General features: G+C 40.8%; 1 protein-coding gene across 2 annotated transcripts in view; it reads right to left on the bottom strand.

Annotated features, from left to right (window-relative positions):
• Window positions 1-18,679, bottom strand: part of arhgap5 (Rho GTPase activating protein 5) — an 80,931-nt gene extending 62,252 nt beyond the window's left edge. The window contains exons 1-4 of one of the 2 annotated variants that reach the window (XM_041214422.1): window positions 18,582-18,679; window positions 18,252-18,407; window positions 12,900-16,801; window positions 11,944-12,079 (exon numbers count right to left, since the gene is read on the bottom strand). In XM_041214422.1, coding sequence (XP_041070356.1) covers window positions 11,944-12,079; window positions 12,900-16,625 — 3,862 coding nt within the window. In that variant the 5' untranslated portion in view covers window positions 16,626-16,801; window positions 18,252-18,407; window positions 18,582-18,679. Of the gene's footprint in view, window positions 1-11,943; window positions 12,080-12,899; window positions 16,802-18,251 lie in introns of both variants that reach the window. The other variant, XM_041214421.1, reaches the window with a different exon arrangement.
• Between the last annotated feature and the right edge of the window lie 2,878 nt (window positions 18,680-21,557).

Here is a 21,557-nt window from a genome sequence, read left to right as displayed (position 1 = left end):
TACACATCAGTAAACCTGACAAAGGGACAGGAATAGTCATCCTTAACAAGTGTGACTATATCAACAAAACATACGCCATTCTTAATAACGGGCCCAAATTCGTATTCATTGGACCTGCTGCTCAACATGACCGGATAGCCTTGTTCAAAAGTAAGCTTAAAAAAAGGCTTGCTGAATTTGTGTAAGAGCAATGAGCTGCCGCATGATATATATGACAGGGTTCGTCCTCACAGCTCACTGTGTCCACATATGTACGGGATGCCCAAGACACACAAAAGCGATGTCCTTTTTCGCCCTAACTTATCTATGATCTCTGCACAACATGAATTGGCCAAGTGGTTGGGCGAGTTGTTACAGCCAGTTTTGAACAGGTTTTCCAAATACATGGTGAAGGACTCCTTCACAGTTGCATAGAGGATACAGGACTTGCAATATGATAGCAATGCTGTGTCCATGTGCTCATTTGACATTGTCAGCCTATTCACAAATGTTCCATTTAAGGAAGCCATAGATATTTGTGTTGCAGCACTATATCATGGTGATCTAGACCTGCCACCATTGCGTGAATCAGTATTCATTGAGCTTATGAACTCAGCAACTCGTGCAGTTGAGTTCAGCTTTAACGACACCACGTATGCCCAAATACATGATGTTGCCATAGAATCCCAATGAGGCCCAGCTCTTGCAAACATCTTTGTTGGGTTCCATGAGAAATGTGTCTTTTATGGAATGACACCTAACCTATCACTTGCATACTTCCGATATGCGGATGATACATTTGCCATATTTAAATCCATACCAGCATGTAATATTTTCCTTGCATGTCTTAATGGGCTCCATCCTGCACTCAAATTCACCTTTGAAATGGAGCAGTCAAATGAACTCCCCTTCTTTGACATACCAGTTGAGAAATCTGCCCGGGGGATCTCTACCACGGTCTACCACAAGCCTAACTTCATTGGTCAATATACGCATTGGGATTCTTGCAGTTCCATGCGCTATAAGATTGGCCTTATCGGCAACTTCGTAAATTGGGCCAAAACCATTTGCCTGCCATGCAAGCTTGATGCTGAAATAGGGTGCATCAAAGACATCCTGCGGAATAATGGCTACCCGGAACAGTTCATTTCACGCTGTATATTGTGCGGAGGGATCTGGCAAAAGGCTAGTATGCAGGTGCAGCAAGTAATTAGGAAAGCTAATAGAATGTTATAATTTATTGCAAGGGGAATTGAACACAAAAGTAGCAAGGTTATACAGAGCACTAGTGAGGCCACATCTGGAGTTCTTTGTACAGTATTGGTTACCTTTTTAAAGGAAGGATACAAGTCCTTTGGAAGCAGTTCAGAGAAAGTTTACCAGACTAATACCTGGAATGGGCAGGTTGTCTTATGAGGAAAGGTTGGACAGACTAGGCTTGTACCTGCTGGAATTTAGAAGAGTAAGTGGCGATTTGATTGAAATATAAAATCCTGAAGGGTCTTGACAGGGTGGATGTGGAGATGATGATTCCTCTTGTGGGAGAATCTAGAACTAGAATCTGAATCTAGAACTGTTTTAAAATAAGGGTCACGCATTTAAAACAGAGATGAGGCAATTTTTTTTTCTCTGAGGATCATGAGTCTTTGGAACACTCTTCCTGAAAAGGTGGTGGAAGCAGAGTCTTTGAATATTTTTAAGACAGAGGTGGATAGATTCTTGGTAAGCAAGGGGGATGATAGGCTATCAGGGGTAGGCGGGATGCAAATTTGAGATTACTATTATATCAGTCATGATCTTATTAAATGGTGGAGAAGGCTTGAGGGGCCAAATAGCCGACTCCTGCTCCTTGTTCGTATGTTCGCAAACTCATGAACAGGTTTAAGGCCGTCACTTTCAGTCTCGAAAAGTGCCCAATCTAGCTCAGATTACCCTGGAAGGGCAAGGTATCTCAAAAAATTTGAGCAACAGATGAAGTTAGCTATTTCACACTGCTACTATGCAGCAGCAACAAGAGTGGTATTCCCCACTAACTCTATGCTGCCATCAAATCAAAAAGACTATAACACAAATGAATAACGTGGTATATGAATTTCAGTGCCAGTGTGATTCTAGGTATGTAGGCCATACGTCCCAAAGACTGGCAGAGTGTAACAGAATGTCCCTTCTGCTGTTCGCAATGGGCAAGGAATAGACCATATCCAACCAGCCCAGGCTTGCAAAACTCAAAACAGTGTATAACATTGGATGTGATTCCGCGATTAGACAACATTTGTTAAATAATTCTGTGTGCTAAAAATTATGCTAACAACCAATTTAAGATGGTTGGTTTGGCTCACAGTGTGGCGCATTTGCATGTACTGGAAGCCACATACATTAATACACAGGACCCTGTTCTTTGCAAACAGGAGAGAACACGTACACACATTGCACTTGTTTCAGCTAAACAAAATAAGTGAAAGTCATTTGTTGGTTCACTCCTCAGGGCAATGCCTTGACCAGAGTCAAGCTGCCTAGTTTAAAATTTCAAACAATGTTTGGCAGTCAGTCACCATTAATTGGTACCTTCTCCATGGCACTGCCTCTACCAAACTGAGTCCACTTGCCAACCAATCAACACTCTCTCCTCTTACGATATATGCTTCCCCCGATATTGGTATTCTTGCGATTGACCTGATGAGTGCAAGGCAAAAAGCTCTGACAAAATGTCTTTTTCCAGCAACTTTTAACTTCCTTACCCTTTTTGGGATGATGTTAAAAATCATCTAAAATTGGCTTAAGCATTACTGTGCATGCACTATCATGTCATGGCATCACCACTCAAATCCAAAAGGTCTCAGATTAAATTTTGGAGGTTCCAGTATGAATGGGTTCGCCAAACCTGCCTGAAGTGAACATGGGAACTCCAAATTCAATTGCTGGCATTTACATAAGCTGTCCATTTCACGTATTCTCTACCAGAGAAGTAGAGTCTACTCTTGTTAATTCTTTGTCATTTTTTAATTACAAAAGTAAGTCAAATTATTCAGTCATTTAAACTATATACAAGCCATTTTAAAATCACAATTTGATTAAGCAATTTCAAAATGAGGAGACTGAAGCATTTTACAGTAACTTTCCAAAGAATAAAGGAAAAACAAAAAAGACCATGCCCACCCTACAAGACAATTCCATGTTAGTTGATCACAACATATCAAGAAAGGCATTTGCACAGAAGGTAGAAGCCCAGACCATCCAATCTGATTACTCTGCCTGAAAATATTATATCCTTGATATTCGATTGCACTGTGAAAAGCCAAGTGCAGTAAATTTCCCACCACTTAAATGATGACACTGTAGATATGCCGGACTCAGGCATAACTCCCCTGGCTACTGAGTTTCCACTTTCAGCCATGATGAACAGAGATCAGGCTGGTTCAATGAAGAGTGCAGGAGGGCATGCCAGTAGAAGCACCAGTCATTCCTAGAAATGAGGTGTCAACCTGGTGAAGCTACAACACAGGAACACTTGCGTGCCAAACAGCATAAGCAGCAAGTGATAAACAGGGCTAAGCGACCCCACAGCCAACAGATCAGATATAAGCTCTGCAGTCCTGCCACATCCAGTCATGAATGGTGGACGACAAACAACTCACTGGAGGAAGAGGCTCCAAATACATCCCCATCCTCAATGATGGAGGAGCCCAGCTCATCAGTGCAAAAGGTAACATAAGAAATAGGAGTAGGCCATTCAGCTCCTCAAGCCTGCCCTGATAAGGTCATAGATGATTGGCCTCAACTCCTTGTGTGTCAGCTCCTCATAGCCCTCAACTCCCCGATTTTACAAAAATACATTTACAATCTTCAGCCAAAAGTGCTAAGAGGATGATCCATCTCGGCCTCCTCCGGTGGTCCCCAACATTACATATGCCAGTCTTCAGCTAATTTGATTCACTCCCATGTGCTATCAAGAAATGGCTAGAGGCATAGGATAGTGCAAAGGCTATGGGGGCTATGGGCCCTGACAATATTCCAGCAAAAGTACTGAAGACTTGTGCTCCAGAACTTGCCATGCCCCTAGCCAAGCTGTTCCAGTGCAGCTACAACACTGTCATCTTCCCAGCTATGTGGAAAATTGCCCAGGTATGTCCTGTATACAAAAAGCAGGACAAATCCAACCTGGCCAATTACTGCCCCATCAGTCTACTTTCAATTATCAGTAAAGAAATGGAAAGGGTCATCAAAAATGCTATCAAGCAGCACTTGCTTAACAATAACCTGCTAATAACTGACGCTCGGTTTGGGTTCCACCAGGGCCTCATTACAGCCTTGGTTCAAACATGGATTCATCAAGGAGCCCTAGTAAAACTGGAGTCAATGGAAATCAGGGGAAAAGCTCTCTGCTGGTTGGAATCATATCTAGCACAAAGGAAGATGGTTGTAGTTGATGGAGGTCAGTCATCTCAGCAGTAGTTTCTCAGGGTAGTGTCCTTGGCCCAACAATCTTCAGTTGCTTCATCAATGACCTCTCTTCCATCATAAGGTCATAAAGTCAGAAGCAGTCCATGTCCAAATGCAGCAGGACCTGGACAATATCCAGGCTTGGGCTGACAAGTGGCAAGTAACATTCATGCCACAAAGTGTCATGCAATGACCATCTCCAAAAGGAGAGAATCCAATCATCACCCCTTCTTGTTCAATGGCATTACCATCACACGTATACAAACACACACTCGTGCACACACGCTCATACACCCATTAGGCCAAAGCAGTTTAAGGCACGGGCACAATTAAAATCAGGGACGCTCAATAGGTCAGAATTAGCCAGAAGTGGACGAGGGCAGCTATCTGAGGGTTGTGGGGCTGGAAGACACAGCAGACTTCCAGCTTGTAGGGGAGGTCCAGGCCATGGAGGTACTTAAAAATGAGTAGAATTTTAAAATTGAGTTGTTGCTTGACACAGGCAGGATGGGTGAATGGGGTTTGATGCAATAAGTACAATAGTAGAAGAGCTTTGGATAACCTCAAGTTTACGGAGAATGAGAATGTGACCGGCTGACCAGGAGTGCATTGAAATAGTAAAGTCCAGAAATAACAAAAGTAAGAGTTTTATCAGGTGAGCTGAGGCAGGGGTGGAGTCTGATGATATTATGGAGGTGGAAGTAGCCATCTTAGTGATGACACAGATGTGTGGTCAGAAGCTCATCTCAGCGTTGTGAACAGGCTCAAGACAGTTGGCAGGTAGAGTGATGGATGCAGCAGACAGCAAACAGAGTTTGTGGCGGGAACCAAAGGCAATGACTCTGGTTTTCCCAATGTTGAGTTGGAGGAAATTGCTGATCATCCAATACAGAGGGCAATGGACAACAGTCTAATGATTTAGCAACTGTTCATACTCGGGATTTATATACTCTGTTGTCAGATAATCAGCCTTGCCCATGATGCTCCTCTATTTTCAGATGTGGAATGACCAAGAAAATATTGTGACAGCCATACATCCTTGTCATCATTGCCACAATGCCTTCGGATTTAGTTGCAACATGGCATTTCATGTAGTGATACAAGAAATAGTAGTAGTGAATCCACTCGCCCGTCTTACAGGCTTTATAGGCACCTCCTGCCACCCAGAAACTGCCCTTTTGCTCTCAGCTGACAGTCCTTCTGATATGCTTTATATTGACATATTTGAAATACATTCAAATAGCAATATATTTTCACAGCAAAAACAAGTCTTTGAACTGATAATAACAGTGCAGTTACAAATTGCTGCAATGATGGAAATGAATGAACGCAGTATACCTGGCATAATTTCCCCTTCTTCCATAAAAGCAGGCACCATCACACTTTCATAAATACAGAAACATGTAAAGCTAGATTGATCAAAATAAAAGCAACGACATTTATTTTTTTGACATCTAAGACCAGCTACAGTTTTGAGCGGCTAGTCCTTTCAGTCTTTGCTGGAGTGGATCCAAATTTTAGCTGAGTCACTGCGAGGCCAGCAAGAGATGTGAGAAATAAAAGGAATGGCGGACAGTGTGTGTGAGAGAGAGAGACTGCAGGAGAGGCACACTGGGGATAAAAGGAACAGCGAGAGAAAGTCACTACAAGGCCAGCAGAAGACTCCTAAGAAAATCAAGAGTGACATCACAGGAAACTTGGCATGTGATTAGTTGGTGAGTATTTTTCTATGTATTTGTTTCAAATTTGGAACTAAGAAATAAAGAACTTAAATCGGCCTACTATAGTGGTGAGTGAATTTATTAATAGGAGTAAGGTTTATGAGCAGCAGTAAAGTTTATTAATAGTAGCAAGGTTTATTATCTAACAGTAATGGCAGGGCTGCTCCAACCTCAAAGATGCACATTCTACGCTATGCTCTAGGATGCTTCCCATGTCCTGGATAACTATTTGTGTGGTATGTGTCATCAGTTGTAGCATCTCAAGCTCTGGGTTTCGGAACTTCAGCAGCAGCTGGTGTCACTGCGGTGCATCCATGAGGTTCAGTGCTTCACGGATGACATGCTTATAGATGTGGTCATCCCACCGCTTAAGAACATGCAAGGAGAGAGAGAATTGTTGAAGAAACAGGCAGGTAGTGCAGGAGTCTCCCAAGTGCATGCAATCTCCGCCCAGTAATGGTGATTCATCTGGGAACGCAGCCAGAGCCAAGTTCATGGCACCATAGGTAGCTTAGCTCTACAGGGAGGCACAAAGATGGCTAGAAGAATAATAGTGATAGGAGATTCAATAATTTGGTGAACAGACAGGCATTTCTGCACTCATAGGAAGTGAATCCAGGATGATGTGATGCCTCCCTGATGCCAGGGTCAAGGATGTCACTGAAGTGCTGCACAGCACCCTTGTGGGGTGGGGAGGAAGGGAGCAGGGGGCATGAACAGCCTGCAGTCATGGTCCACATTGTTACAAATGGCATAAGCAGAAAGAGGGATGTGGTCCTGCAGTCAGAATTTAGGGAGCTAGAGAGGAAATTAGCAAGCAGAACTCAAAAGTAGTACTCTCTGGATTACTTCCAGTACCATGTGCAATTGAGTCTAGAAGTAAGAGGATACAGCATTTGAATGTGTGGCTGGAAAGATGGTGGAGGGAGGGAGGTTCCTGGGCCATTGGGACCGGCTCTCGAGAAAATTGGACCTGTACAGAGCTGGGACTGAGTTCCTTACGGCACAGGGGAGGATTTAAACTATATTGGCAAGGGTGTGGGAACCAGGAAGCAATATCAGATAGGAATACCAAGGTGCACAGAATGCTAGGGGAAATAGATAGCACTGGAATAGGGAATCCTAAGTTATTAAATGGATTCAGATGAAGGGTGAAAGTAATAAAGTCTAAATCAGGGTTACTTGTGCATGCACGGAAATGCACAGAGTAAATAAGACTAGTGATTTATCGATGCAGACTACCACTTGGAAATACGATGTGGTGGCTATAACAGAGACCTGGCAATAAGGGCAGGATTGGTATTAAATATTCCTGGATACAAGATGTTCAGGAAATATAGGAAAGAAAAACAGATGGGGAGGGGTGTTGGTATTGATTGAGAAGACCATTTCAGTGCTGGAAGGAGGGTGTTCCAGATGGGTCAAGGACAGAATCTATTTGTCTGGAGCTAAGGACCAAGAAAGATACAATTGCATTGCTTGGTGTAGTTTGTAGGCCACCAACTAGTGGCAAGTTGAAGAACAACAAATTTGCAAGGAATTTACAGAGAGGTGCAAGACTTATAGAGTAGTTATAATGGGGGACTTTAATTATTTTGACATAGACTGGGATAGTAGTATAGAGCAAAAGAGGCAAGTGTTCCTATAGCACATTCTGCAAAATTTTCTATAGCAGTATGTTTCCAGCTCAATAAGAAAGGAGGCACTACTAGACTTGATTCTTGGGAATAAGGTGGGCCACATGGATCAGGTTTCAGTAGGAGAACATTTTGGTGATCGTTGCATCTTAAGATTTAGAAAAAGGGCAAAGAACAATCCAGAGTAAGAACAATTATCTGGAGGAAAGCAATCTTCAATGTGATAAGAACGATTCCAACTTATCTGGAGTAGACTGAAAGGTTGGCAGGAAAAATGGTAATGGAACAATGGGCTGCCTTCAAAGAAGCGATAGATCAGGCACACTCAAGGTGTATTCCCACAAAGGGGAAAGATGTAGTAAAACAAATCCAGAGCTCCCTGGATGGCAAAAGAGATAGAGATTAAAATGAAGGAGGGAAAAAAAATGTGCTTATGGCAGATGTCAGCTGGATAATAGAACTGAGTACCAGTCTGAATACAGAAGGTACAGAGGGGAGTTGAAAAAGCAAAGAAGAGAAGCTGAGAGAGAATGAAAGGAAATTGGCAGCCAACATAAAAGGGAATCCAAAAGGCTTCAAAGGCATATAAATAGCAAAAGGGTGATAAAAGGAGAAGTAAGGCCAATTAGGAACCAAAAAGGAAATTTACCATGGCAAGAGCATAACAGTTATTCAATGAATACCTTATCAAGTAAGATGCTACCCAGGTCATAGTGAAAGAGGAGGTAATTCAGATACTTGGAAGAGTTTAAAATTGATAAGGAAATGGTACTGGATAGACTTGCTGTGCTTGTAAGTTGAAAATGACTCCAGAGCCAGTGAAGATGTATCCAAGGATATCGAAGGAAGTGAAAGAGGCACTGGCATAATTTTCCAGTCTTCCTTAGACTCGGGGTGGTGCCAGAGGGCTGGATAATTGCACATTACAGAATCTTTACACTGCAGAGGTCCATTTGAATCTGTACTGGTTCTCTGAAAAGAGCTTTCTACATTGTCCCACACCCGTCTTATCACCATAACACTGCACATTTTTTTTTTGGATAGCAATCCAATTCCCTTTCGAATACCTCAATCAAACCTGCCTCTACCACCCTCTCAGGAAATTCGTTCCAGACTTCAATCACCTTCTGGGTGAAAAATTTTCCTCACATCATTATTATTCCTTTTGCCAATTATTTTGAATTTGTGCCCTGCTATATGCTCTATTATAATGCTTTATAGAAACTTTATGCTTTATTAACTGCTCTATCAACATACCCTGCTATCTTCAATGTCATTGAGGTCCCTCTGTTCCTGCACCTCCTTTAGAGTTTCGCTCTTTATTTTATAGTCTGTCCATACTCTTCTGCCAAAATGAATCACCTCACACTTAGCTGCACTGAACTTTACCTGCCACTTGTCTGCCCAATCCACCAACATGTCTATGTCCTTTTGAAGTTAAAAGACTATGCTCATCACAATTGACAATGTTTCCAATCTTCGTAACATCTGCAAATTTTGAAATCATGTCTTGAACACCACAGTCTAGCTCATTAATATACATTAGGAAGAGCAAGGGTTCCAACACTGATCCCTGGGGAACTCCACTACAAACCTTCCTCCAATCTGAAAAACAACCATTTATCACTATTCATGTTGCACTGTGGTTCAATATAGGATGTAAAGATAAGCCCAGCCAGTTTAACTTCAGTCATGGGGATAATTCTGGAAACATTAATTCAGGACAAAATTAATAGTCATTTGGACAAATGCAGGTTAATAAAGCACAGATTTATTAAGGGAAAATCAAATTTAACTTGCTGGAGCTTTTTGAAGAGGTAACAGGAAGGGTTAATGAGGGTAATGCTGTTGGTATGGTGTACATGGACTTATAAAAGACATTTGATACACTGCCACACAACACTCACGAACAATGTTATAGCTCATGAAATAAAAGGGACATGGAAGCTAAATTGGCTGAGTGACAGGAAACAGAGGTCAAAGGATGTTTTTCAGACTGAAGGAAGGTTTGTTCCCCAGGGATCAGTATTGGACCCCCGCTTTTCCTGATATATATGACATAGACCTTAATGTACAGGGCACAATTTTAAAATTTGCAAATGATACAAAACTTGGGAATGTTGTAAACCCATGAAGTAGAAGCTGAAATTCAATGCAGGGAAGTGTGCAGTGATTCACTTTGGTAGGAAAAACACAGGGGGGCAATATAAAATAAAGAGTACAATTCTAAAAGGGGTGCAGGAGCAGAGGGACTTAGATGTATACATCATGCATTAAGTCCTTGAAGGAGGCAGGACAGATTGAGGGCGCAGTTAAAAAAGCACACAGCATCCTAGGCTTTATTAATACATGCACAGTGGACAAGAGCAAGGAAGTTATAGTGAACTGGTACAAAACGCTCATTTGTCCTCTGTTCTGGGCATTATGCTTTTGGAAGGATGTGAAGCCATCAAAAAGGGTGCAGAAAAGATTCACGAGAATGGCTCTAGTGATGAGGAACTTCAGTTACTTTGAAAAATTGGAGGTCGAGATTGTTCTCCTTAGAGAAGAGAAGGTTGAGAGAGAACTCAATCAAGATATTCAAAATCATGAAGGATCTGAACAGAATAGATGGGAAAAAACTGCTCCCATTGGTGGAAGAATCGAGAAAGAGAAGGCACAGATTTAAGGTAACTGGTAAAAGAAGCAACGGAGGCAGGAGGAGAAACTTTTTCATGCAGCAAGTGATTAAGATCTGGACTGTGCTGCCTAAGAATATAGTGGAGGCAGATTCAATCAAGGATTTTTACCTGCAAAGGCAGAATGTGGATGGTCACAGGGAGAAGGCAGGGGAATGGTACTAACTGCATTGCTCAGAGAGCCAGCACAGAGATGACAGGCTGAATGGCTTCCCTCTGTGCTGTAACAAGCATGGAATTCCGTGATTTCCAAGAATCCTCAAAAAAGCTCCAAAGACAGAATTTTTATTTACACATTACTTAACCAGTTTACGTTCTTTTTGCACAAAGCAGTTAGAATGGTCATAGTTCTTTAACCAGAGATCAAGTAACTGGAAATCTGCTATGCTCTGCATCAAATTAACTTTAATTTTAAGCAAACTTGTGCTGGCATAACATAATTATAATTTTTGACAATTATTAACTGAAAAATTATAGTATTGCAGAATTGGCATCATGACAATAAACAGATTCATAATGAACTCCACCATCACACCTCAACAGCAAAAAACAAGTTTCCATCCATCCTTAAGCAGGATTCTCACAGTATGCCAAAATGTCCTGAACATCACTACTTCTACTGAAATTTTCCAACTAGGAAAATACACAAGGAGTAATTTTGTTCCACATTATCTTTATCCTATACTGTATCACAACGTAACTTAAAACTTGAGTACCCAAGTTTTGTGTACACCTAAAATAAACAATTAAAAACAATGTTTCCTGAAGTCACAATAGCACCTTTTACTGCAAGTGTTGTATATATGGACTTTTGAAAAGGTGTTGGATAGGGTGCCACATAGTAAATGTCTTAGCAAAGTTGAAGCCCATGTGATTAAAAGGGCAATGGTAGCACAGAAACAAAGTTGGCTAAGGGACAGTAAACTGACAATAGTGGCATTTGGTTGTTTTTTCAGGTTAGAGAGAAGCATATAGAGGAGATTTACCACAATGGTACCAAGATTCAATCATATGGAGAGACTAGAGAAACTGGGATTGTTATACTTTGCGCAGCAGTTATGGAGATCAAATGCAGGTACCCAAAATTATGGGGGATTATAATGAGTGAATAAGGAGAAACCATTTCCACTGGTGAGCAAGTCAATAACTTGAGGACACAAACTTAAGATTATTAGACAAAAGAGAACCAGTGGGTAGATGAGTTTGTTTTTAAATGCAGCAAGTTATCATGATCTGGAACTAATAGGTTAGTGGAAATTGATTCAATAGTAACTTTAAAAAAGAAATTGGATATATACTCAAAAAGAAAAAATTTGCAAGGGCTATACTGGAAAGAGTAGGGCAGTACGATTAATTGGAGAGCGCTTTCAATGATTCGGCACAGGCACAGCAGTCAGAATAGCCTCCTTCTGTGCTCCAACAATGATTTTATTAAATATTTTGTAGATGCTGTTAGATCTCATTTCCAGTATAATACACAGGTCCTACCTGTAGATTCAATGTACTCCACACATCTTTCAATAAAATATGGTACAGGGTGATCAGGAGTAACCACGTCTTCAAGGGGCACTCCAAAGTAATTGCTGTCCCAATTTCTTCTTGATGGTAATGTAGGTTTCTGTCCCTTTGAAGGGTAACAATTATAAAAAGGCAAAATTGTCAATCCAATTAGTTTGGTATGTAATAATAAGACTAAAGTGTTAATTCAATTAGCTTTCCACACGTAGAGCTCATGTGGAGTCGAAATTGAGGGTCTATCGGGTAACTAAAATGATTTCAAAAGCCTTTCACATTTGGTGCATTCTGTAAAAGAGGCATCGCTTGTAAATTTGCTACTTTTCGCCCCCCAGAAATGACAGTAAATTTCCACAAATTTAATGCTCTTTACCTTTCATCAAATCTGGAGAATATTGTACATGCTGGAATACAAGAGTCAGGTCAGACTGATATCAACTGTTGTTTTCTAGTAGAAATAATCTCTATGATCCAAAAATGTATGTACTTAAGAGTCCATTCATTTCTCTAAAATACTGCCTTTAAATATTAATAGATATTCTAAATTAGAAACATGATAGAGAGATAACTAATTTGTTCATTCTAATAATAGTATAACAAACTCAAATTGAAAAGGAGATATTTGGAAAACTGATACATCTACAATTGGGTGGAGGACCAGATTTGAGGTTGGGTGGAAGAGAGAATGGGAACAGCTGCATCTTAAAAAATGAAACTCTGATAAAATAATCCACCACCCAACTTGGGCAAGCTACAGTCCAGGTTTATTTTATAATTTAAATTACTTTCTGAATATTCAGCTTTCCTTAATAAAAACAATCTAAGCAGCATATAATGTTAAAGTATCTGAATAATTTTAAATCATTCAGGCCATTATTTGAAATGCACAACTATGTGCAAGCAATACAAATTTCAATGATAAAACTTGCCTTTTTGTTTGGCTTTTGTGACTTTGGTTTTGCTGGTTTCTTATCTTTTCTGTGCCGCCTTACGTCATCAACTTCTGGATCAGATGCAATAGCAGGGTTATCAATTCCCGCTTTCCCACAATTTTCTGGGGACAGTAAAGGATCTTCCTCACTCCCACGATGAGTTTTTCCCTTCTTTGGCTTACGTGAGGAAGGCGGCACAGTTTCATCGTCACTAACATCAAAGCGCTCTCTCCTTCTATAGTACAATCTGGCCTTTCTAAAAAGAGTCTGTGATTTGTACTTGTACTTTGAAGGTTTCCGTGTTATCGGTGGCTTTGATAATCTATCAATTAAGCCATTTTCTTCCTCACCTTGAGAATTATTTCCCCCAATCAAATTTGGCTTTCGCATGATTTTAGTCTTTGAATCCTGGGGGGTCGAATATATTTCATCGTCCACTTTGGGTTTTAACACAGCATCTCTTGGGACAGAGTAATTGTCAGATGGATCTAGATCATCCAGATAGCCAAAAGGTCCTCGATTGTGTCTCTTTGGATTTTTACCAATAACCTGTTCAATGGTTTTCACAAGATTTGGATCAAGTTTTCTCACATCGTGCCTCGAAATAGCAGGTTTAGGTTTAATGGGTGGAGGCACTTTATGGTTATCATGATTAACAACTGGACTGCTATGAACTGGATATTCAGTTCCTTCAAAATCTGGTCGATGTTTGGAACGATCATTGGATGATGGAAGCAATTGTACCTCATCTCCAATAGGACTGTATGGTGGGGGTGCTTCATTGTCATCTTCTGAATCTGGGTAATAATTGTAAGTTGGAGAACTTGCCCGAGGTGATAAGGAGAAGTCTTCGCTAACATTTGTGGATTCTCTGTTGCTATCGTACATATATGAATTTTCAATACTATTTTTCTTCTCCAGAACTTCACTGAAGAATGGTGTGAAGACTTCTGTCTGCCGGTGATATTGTGATAAAGAATATATAGCAGTGAACTTTGCAGATATCTCAGTTGCTATATGCTCGCCCTCAGTCATCAACTCTTTAATTGCTTCATTTTCAAAAAAGTCAGCCTGACTGTCAGTAACTGCCACAAGCTGAACCGGAATGACGTCTTGTACTTCTGCCAAAAACGCACGGAGCATTGCCATGGATGCTTTTCGTTTTGCTGAATAAACTAGGATATACCCATGGACTAACTCATCTTTCCTTACACAAATGGATGAGTGGTATGAAAGTATTGTAATCTGGATTCGTTTACGCTTTTCACCAATAATCTTTTCAAGCAGAAGTGAATTATTGTGACCAGGTTGAGCAGCACTACAAAACTGGGATTCCAGAAATGGTGAAAGAATTAGGTCAACATTGAACGGATCCCCACACATGGCACACATTACGATTCTCAAGTCAGCTTCTGATAGATCTTTAATACTGGGCAAGGAACTAACAACATTCAAATCGTGTTTCAATGCTTCAAGAAGTCCTCTAAGAGCTTGTTTTATTTGGAATTCATGAAATTTGCGAGTATAGGTTCCAGAGGGTACATCAACAAATGGACATTGCAACTTATTAGCAAGTTGCTGCCCTTGTAGTCTTAAAATAGGCAAGTTCTTGCAACCAATGTCTCTCTGGTTTGCTAATATCAGTGTAAATGGAAGATTGGCTATAAACCTGCCTTTCCTGCTTGGAGTATTTTCACTTCTTATTCGTTCTATGCAATCTGCCATACAACTAAATGACTCCGTAGAGTTATAAACACAAAAGTATCCATGAGGTTGATAGGTCGACGTCAAACCGGACATTACAAACGTGTTTAGATCAAGCGGCTGAAGATCCAGTTCATAAATCTTACCATCCAAAGTGTACTCATCATCAGTGCATTGAGCTCGAATCTCATTGGCTAGTTCTTGTGCAAGCCCATCCCGACCCAAGAGAACAAGGTTAAGTTTATCAATATTGGCACTATCCTGATAAATGTTTGGCCGGTTGTTATCAAACTCTATAAGGTTGGTAGAAAGCAGCTGTTCTACTTTAATGTCCATGCAATTCTGGCTACTTAGACAAGTTTCTTTAGTTGGATGATACACAAATCCTATGTGCTTTAACAAAAGAGATTCTCGATCTGGTGCAAGTTTTTGTAAAGCTCTGTATCTTGGTTCTTCACTGAGGACAGTATTGATTTCACTCATTTTGGGTGTTGCATTAAGGTCCAGGTCATAAAAAAGTTCAGAGTGTTCAAAAAGCATTTCTTGAAATTCCTCTTTTGCTTTTTCAACTATTTCTTGCTGATGTTTACTATAAACCTCTCTACGATCAGCATCAGTTATAAACTTGCAGGCTTCATTGTCCATGACAAAGCATAAAACCTCCTCCCAGGGCTTACCAGGTGTTATGAATTGTACTTTTTCAAGGTGTTTCTTAAACTTTTCCTTCATTTCAAGCCTTCTCCTCTCAGAAATTAAATGTTGCACATGATTGTGATAAACCTTTTCTCCTTCTGATGTATTCAGCAAATCAAAGGGAAGTCTTTTATCATTCATATTATCTATGTGGTCAGTTTCATCCCAGGGTGTTTTTTCTAGCACAACAAACCAGAGGGGAAAGTCAGGCTTTTGCTCCAAAACACTTTGAGCTTCCAGCCAGTTCAGGTGCTCAATTTCTTCAAGCTCAGGAAGCAGTGTATTAAGGGCTTTTGGCAACAAAGCGATATATTCTTCCCGTCGTTTTTTAATATGTTCTTGTTTGAGCTGCTCCGTGTGCTTCGAAAAAGTGTTTTTTGCCTTCTTTGTCCCCTCCAAAGTTATGTACTCTTCATAATCAGGGTGGTTTTTCAATTTATTACTCACAGTTTTCCACTCTGAATGATAATCTTTCACTGCCTGGACAATCAACTTTTCAAACTTGTCTGTTGATGAAGCAACAAGTTGTCGCTGCTGCTTATACGCGTCCAGATATGGAATAATCTTCGGTTTACCCCGTGTTTTATCCAACAGCTGGATTAAAGTAGCAAAACACAAGTCTACATTCACATGGAAACGTGCTGAAGTTTCCACCACAGGCATATTCTTTTTATTTGTTGCAAAAGCCTGCACCTCTCGCAGGTAATGATCAACACATTCATCACATTTTGTTGCTGCTATAACAACAGGTTTTTTTGTTTTAGCCAACTGAGCAACCAGGTTATTTACAAACTTAAGCTGATCATCAAATTTCCTATTGCACCCTTTACTTACATCAATACATAAGAGGAAGCCGTCAACAGTTAATTTTCCATCTGGCATCTGCTTCTGCTCGAAATCTTGCTCTAAACCTAGCTGATCAGTACAAATGTACATCAATTTCTCAGCTGACTGCAGTTTTGATGCAGCTGCTCGTTTTATATATAGTTGTAAGTTTGTGCTTCGATGAGGCAGAAAAGTTTGGTCATCAATAAACTCAGTCTGTTCAATGACTTGTACTTTATATTCAGTTCCTTCCTCACTTGTGTGGTTTACGTCACCCCAGAACAGAAAATGATCATTGTTGACAACACGGCCTCCAAAGTCAATTGTGCTGAGTACAGAGGTATGCTCTGGATAATAATCATCAGCTTTTGGGTGCACATATCGATTGCACAAACAAGATTTTCCAACACCACTTGTACCTTTCTCCTTCTCGGTCCCTGATAATCCCACCACACTAATACTGTATGTTGGGGGACGCAGTTCTTTGTTTTTCGCCATCATGTCTCTCCACTCATCCCATTACATTTAAAGACAGCATTGGAAAGTGCTTCTTATTTTGTAGTGAGCCCGTGCACAGTGCATCTGTTCAGGACCAGTCAACTTGAATTCCATTTCACTGAAAAAGCACTTTTCCTCCTCAACTTTACTTCTATCCACAGCTTCTCAAAACTTAATTTCTGTTTAAAACAAACAGATAGTTAGCTGAATTGATCACTTCCAAAAAAACTGCCTCAAACAAACTTGTGATTAATTACTTATTTCCATTTAACTTGCACAGGATAAATAAAATGACATATCTTATCAATGTGATATGAAGATGAGATAGTCTATGATGGGTTTTCGATCAGCCCCATACTTGAACAAAGTTACCAGCTGACTACTGGCTGTGCATTATGTTGTATTGCATTGTTTCATGCAATCAGATTGTGGCAGTGACATAAGTGAATATATGATCTCATATTTAACTTTCAGAAGCAAAGCAGTCGAAAAAAATGAATTTAAAACTTGAAACACTCAAATAATTATAAGTATGACAAAGCCTTTCACTGGAATTTGTTATCCACCAAAAGCAATATCACCCTTTGCAGTTCTCAATCATATAATCACTCATTAGTGAAATTTTAAAATTCACTGAATAACATTGTTGCAGGTATGTTTTATGGGAATGTTCAAGTTCTTTTGGCTTGACCTATACTGAAAAACTCCTAATGGTTATCGACTTAAAGGAATATAAATATAATCAACAATTATTTGAGCTACCTATCATTGGTTTTAGCAATATTTTTCAGGACTGAAACTGCGAATTTCCCTTGTAGATTTACATAGATCAAATTTACAGGTATATGTAAATTCATCGCTTAATTTTTTTTCATTTGATAGATCCAGATTACGGAACAAACTACCAGAAAAAACTACAGCACCGTATAACTAAACGAGCCTGAGGTTAAAAATTACACAGGTAGCTGCGGCAAATTCACCGCAAACAAAATGTAAAATTCCCCGGGCTTCACATAGTGCATTACGGCAGGTTTATAAAACACAACCTGGGGTATAACAATTCATAAAAATACGTTGCATCATTTCACCCGACTTACGATGACTGTAACTCGATCCACAGAATGAGAGATGAAATAAAATGATAGTGTATAAATTACCATTGATAATTTTCATAGTTTCCCTTTTCCAACCATCTTAAGTGCTGTACTGGGCATTCCAATGTCATCTCCTACAGACATCTTCCTGCAGGCCTAGTACCCTCCCCCACCATAAGCAGAAACCCAGAATCCTTATTTTTATCGAGACACATTTTTGAGCATCAAATAAGCGCGAATTCCAATTCAGTTACATCATCATTTTGCTATTATTTTATTTTTAAGGATTCTTTAAACTGTTTCAAAACATATTAACAGGTCAATGAAGGATCATACCGCCCCAGTCCCCCAGAAAATACATGCAAAAATAGGAGGGAAAAAAGCTAAGAACCAACAAAACAAAACCAATCGTATAAAACAATCGTGACACTGGTAGAGTTGTGATGAAGGAGGCCGGTTACCAAGTGCTCCATGATAACCCCCCCCCCCCATCCCGGCTGTCGATCCCTCCATTGTATCCGGAATTTCCCCTTACCCAACATGGTCGCTGCCAGGTTCTCGGCGGTCCGGCCCGGCTCACTCCTCCGTCTCGTCACACCGGGATTAGCAAGACAGCGCTTCAATCATAAGATACAGACTAGGGCGACCGCAGCTGCTGTTCGTCCTTCTCATTGTAATTTTTCAATAATTTCTATTAAAATAATAAACACACAAGTCTGCGACAGCTCAACGAACCAAGTTTTTTTTCTCCTCCCCTCCTGCTCCTCTTAACTAAGCGGGATAAATCAAAGCCTCCGATGGACTGAAATGGCGGCTACCAACGGCACAACTTTTACTGCTATTTGGGCCCCTAAAGCAAACTCACCCACCCCCGCAAACAACGACACGACAGGGAAGCCGGGGCCCGGTGGCAGCGTCCCTTCCAACGACGACCTGGATCAACGTCTCCACGTCAGCACGCAGAGAGCGCGTGGGGTCCGGGCGGGGATCGCTGACATCACAATAATAAGGGGGTGGGGAAGCGCGAGCAGGAATATCTACCATCCCTTTAAGGCCGCGCTTAGGGAAGCCAAACACACTGGAGATAGGCTAATTCCAGCTGCTGGTGTTAGTTCGGAGAAAATGCGAAGAATGTCTGTTCTCCGTGGAGGAGGGGCTCTAAGAAGAAGACAATATCACATGGGAACCACAGGGGAAAGGAAATCCAACTACACAGGGTCCCATTATTGTCCAAGCCAGTGTCAGGGCCAGTAGAGGACATAGAATGGGAGCTGCGCTCCTCTTCGGTACAAAGTGCTACGTGGCAGGCACTGAAGGTTAGGTTCAACAGATCCATAGCAGAATATTGATAACAGAGGTTAACCCCATCTTCTCACAACAGATAATACCTGTACAATTGCGTGTTCCCATGAATTTTCTGATTTTATTTCGGAATGGTGGCTTATTGCGAGCAGTAATTGATTATATCGAAATTTAAAGCCAAAACTTGCCAGTGGTTATTTGCTTTTCTGTTTTTTTCTCACCTAAATGTTATTGCGGCTTGGAACTTTATCACCTGTTTATCACCTTTATCACCTAAGCGACTTGATATTGAAAGTTAGTGTGTTCTTATGAATACTGATTTCACAAGCTTATGGTTGAAATATGTATCCTGTTTATTCTCAGGCAGTCTTGCGAGATCAAGGATGTCTTACTCTGGTTCTGAGAAGTCCAATGAACGATCTGAAAACTACCACATGCAGGGCAGGTGGTGCTTGAAGGGTTGGGTAGATGGGTTGTTTAGCCGTTTCTGCGCATTCTGACACCTCAACTTTGCCTTTGCACATTCCTGACGAAGTCTGCCTGTGTTCACTGCCTTCTCAGATTAACCTTCTCTGTTTTGGTTGGTTACAAGTCAAGGACTTGAGTAGGATTACACATTCAGCTACAGACAGCTATTATTGAACTAAGATAAAAGCAAAAAACTGGATGCTGGAAAACAAAAACAAAAATACCTGGAAAAACTCAGCAGGTCTGGCAGCATCTGCAGAGAGGAACACAGTTAACGTTTCTTGTCCGAATGACCCTTCAACAGAACTTTATTTACACCTCCCCAACGGACAAGGCAGCAGCGAGGGCAGCAGAATAAAATGCTCAGATATTGCAACACAATATACCACATTCCCTTCCAACTTCAAAAAACTTAGACATTTCCAAAATTCAATATGACTAAACTAACATCCAGCATTACCTGAAATTTAACAGGTTGGGTTAGTATTTATTTTTACTTTAATGACAAGCAAAAAACATATAAATTATTCTGATAATTTTGCTCATATGTTTAAAAAATGGTTTTCTTTAACACCAGTATGCATTTAACAAAAAAAATAATTTGACAAGGAGTAATGAAAAGAACAGTTTGTTTCTTCTTCCTTCTTACAGACTATCAGTTAACCTATCTGGGTTCGTTTTCTGTCAATATCTCCTATTTCTGACTCTGCGCTCTCTGACTGTGTCAAATCTGAACTTTGACTACTGACTTCACTTAATTGTTGGGACTGTTACATTGATTGATTTGACTTCATCAAAACCCTGACTAACTTTGCTGTACTGGTGGACTCAGTGATACTAGCAAATTTTCATTATCTTTGTGACTTTCCCTTGGTTTCTGACTTTTACTTTGGGCAGAGGAATTTGAACTATAGGAGATTTCTCATGGTCTCCCGATTTGCTTGTTCAAACAAAGACCTGCATGACAGATTCACTCTGCAATCTTCTCTAGATATGTGAATACACCTAGTCTTTTTACAACAGCACCAATCACATACTTCTCATTATCACCTCAATGGTTTCTCACCATGATCTTCTGACTAGCATCGAACTCCAAGGGCTGGAAGCTGCGGAGTGCAGAATTTTCCACACCACACACACCCCTACCCCTCCACCCCCAGATAAAACATTGGTGGCGAGCCCACCCAAAATTCTGATTGCTGCCCCACACTGATTTAATGCTGGGAGCAGGGTCAATTGATTTATGATGAGACTTCCACCCCTTTCTCGGGAGTTGGTGCAGTCCCTAGCACCAGGTGACTGCTGCTGGGACTGCAGGTAGTTCAACGAAGAGGAGCCTGGAATCTTGAGGTATGTCTGGTGTATCACTGGGGCTAGACTGGCATGCCCCAGTGAGGGGGTAGGAGTATGGTTTGAGAGGCCAGGCCCCTCCTTGAGCCATGGGTAAAATATTGGCAGGGGTGGTATGAGGCTGTTAAGTGGCCATTAATTAACCACTTAAGGGTCTCAGTAGGCCCAAGGGCATGCGAGCCCTCCGACAACACCCCCACGCCTCACCACCCATAAAATTTCCGTTGGGTTGTGGGTGGGCAGTATCTGCTGAAGGTCACCTGCTGAATTTTACGAGCCACTCCCCACCTTCAAACATGCTGGCATGGGAGCCCTAAGTTTCATGCCTCGTGTATCCTAATTTATCTTCACCGTTTTGCTTTTCATTCACCTTAGCTATTGACATCAGGCTTAAACAAACCAAACCTTGTCCAAAGAGCATGCTTAAACACTAACTCTTAAAGTGAGCAACCTGCTTTAGACTGTGAGATTAATCTGTCAGAGAACGGAAAATTGTCCAGGCTCTGTCGAAGAGAAACATGGAAACTACTGCCTAGCTTGCCACCTAACAAATACTTCTGCAAAGATCTCTTCACAATCTGTATGCTTCTTTCTGCAGCACCAATCTGTGCTGGGTGATTTGGTGGCGTTGGAGTGTGTTTGATTCAATTTTTCCTTAGACACATTTCAAGGTCGTTTGTTGTAAACTGTGGACCACTGTATGACACCAACACCTCTGCCA

The sequence above is a fragment of the Carcharodon carcharias genome, chromosome 20 (genome assembly GCF_017639515.1).
Source record: "Carcharodon carcharias isolate sCarCar2 chromosome 20, sCarCar2.pri, whole genome shotgun sequence".
In the NCBI taxonomy this organism is placed as follows: domain Eukaryota; kingdom Metazoa; phylum Chordata; class Chondrichthyes; order Lamniformes; family Lamnidae; genus Carcharodon; species Carcharodon carcharias.
Note: the sequence above shows the minus strand (reverse complement) of the source record. Positions and strands in the feature narration are given on the sequence as shown.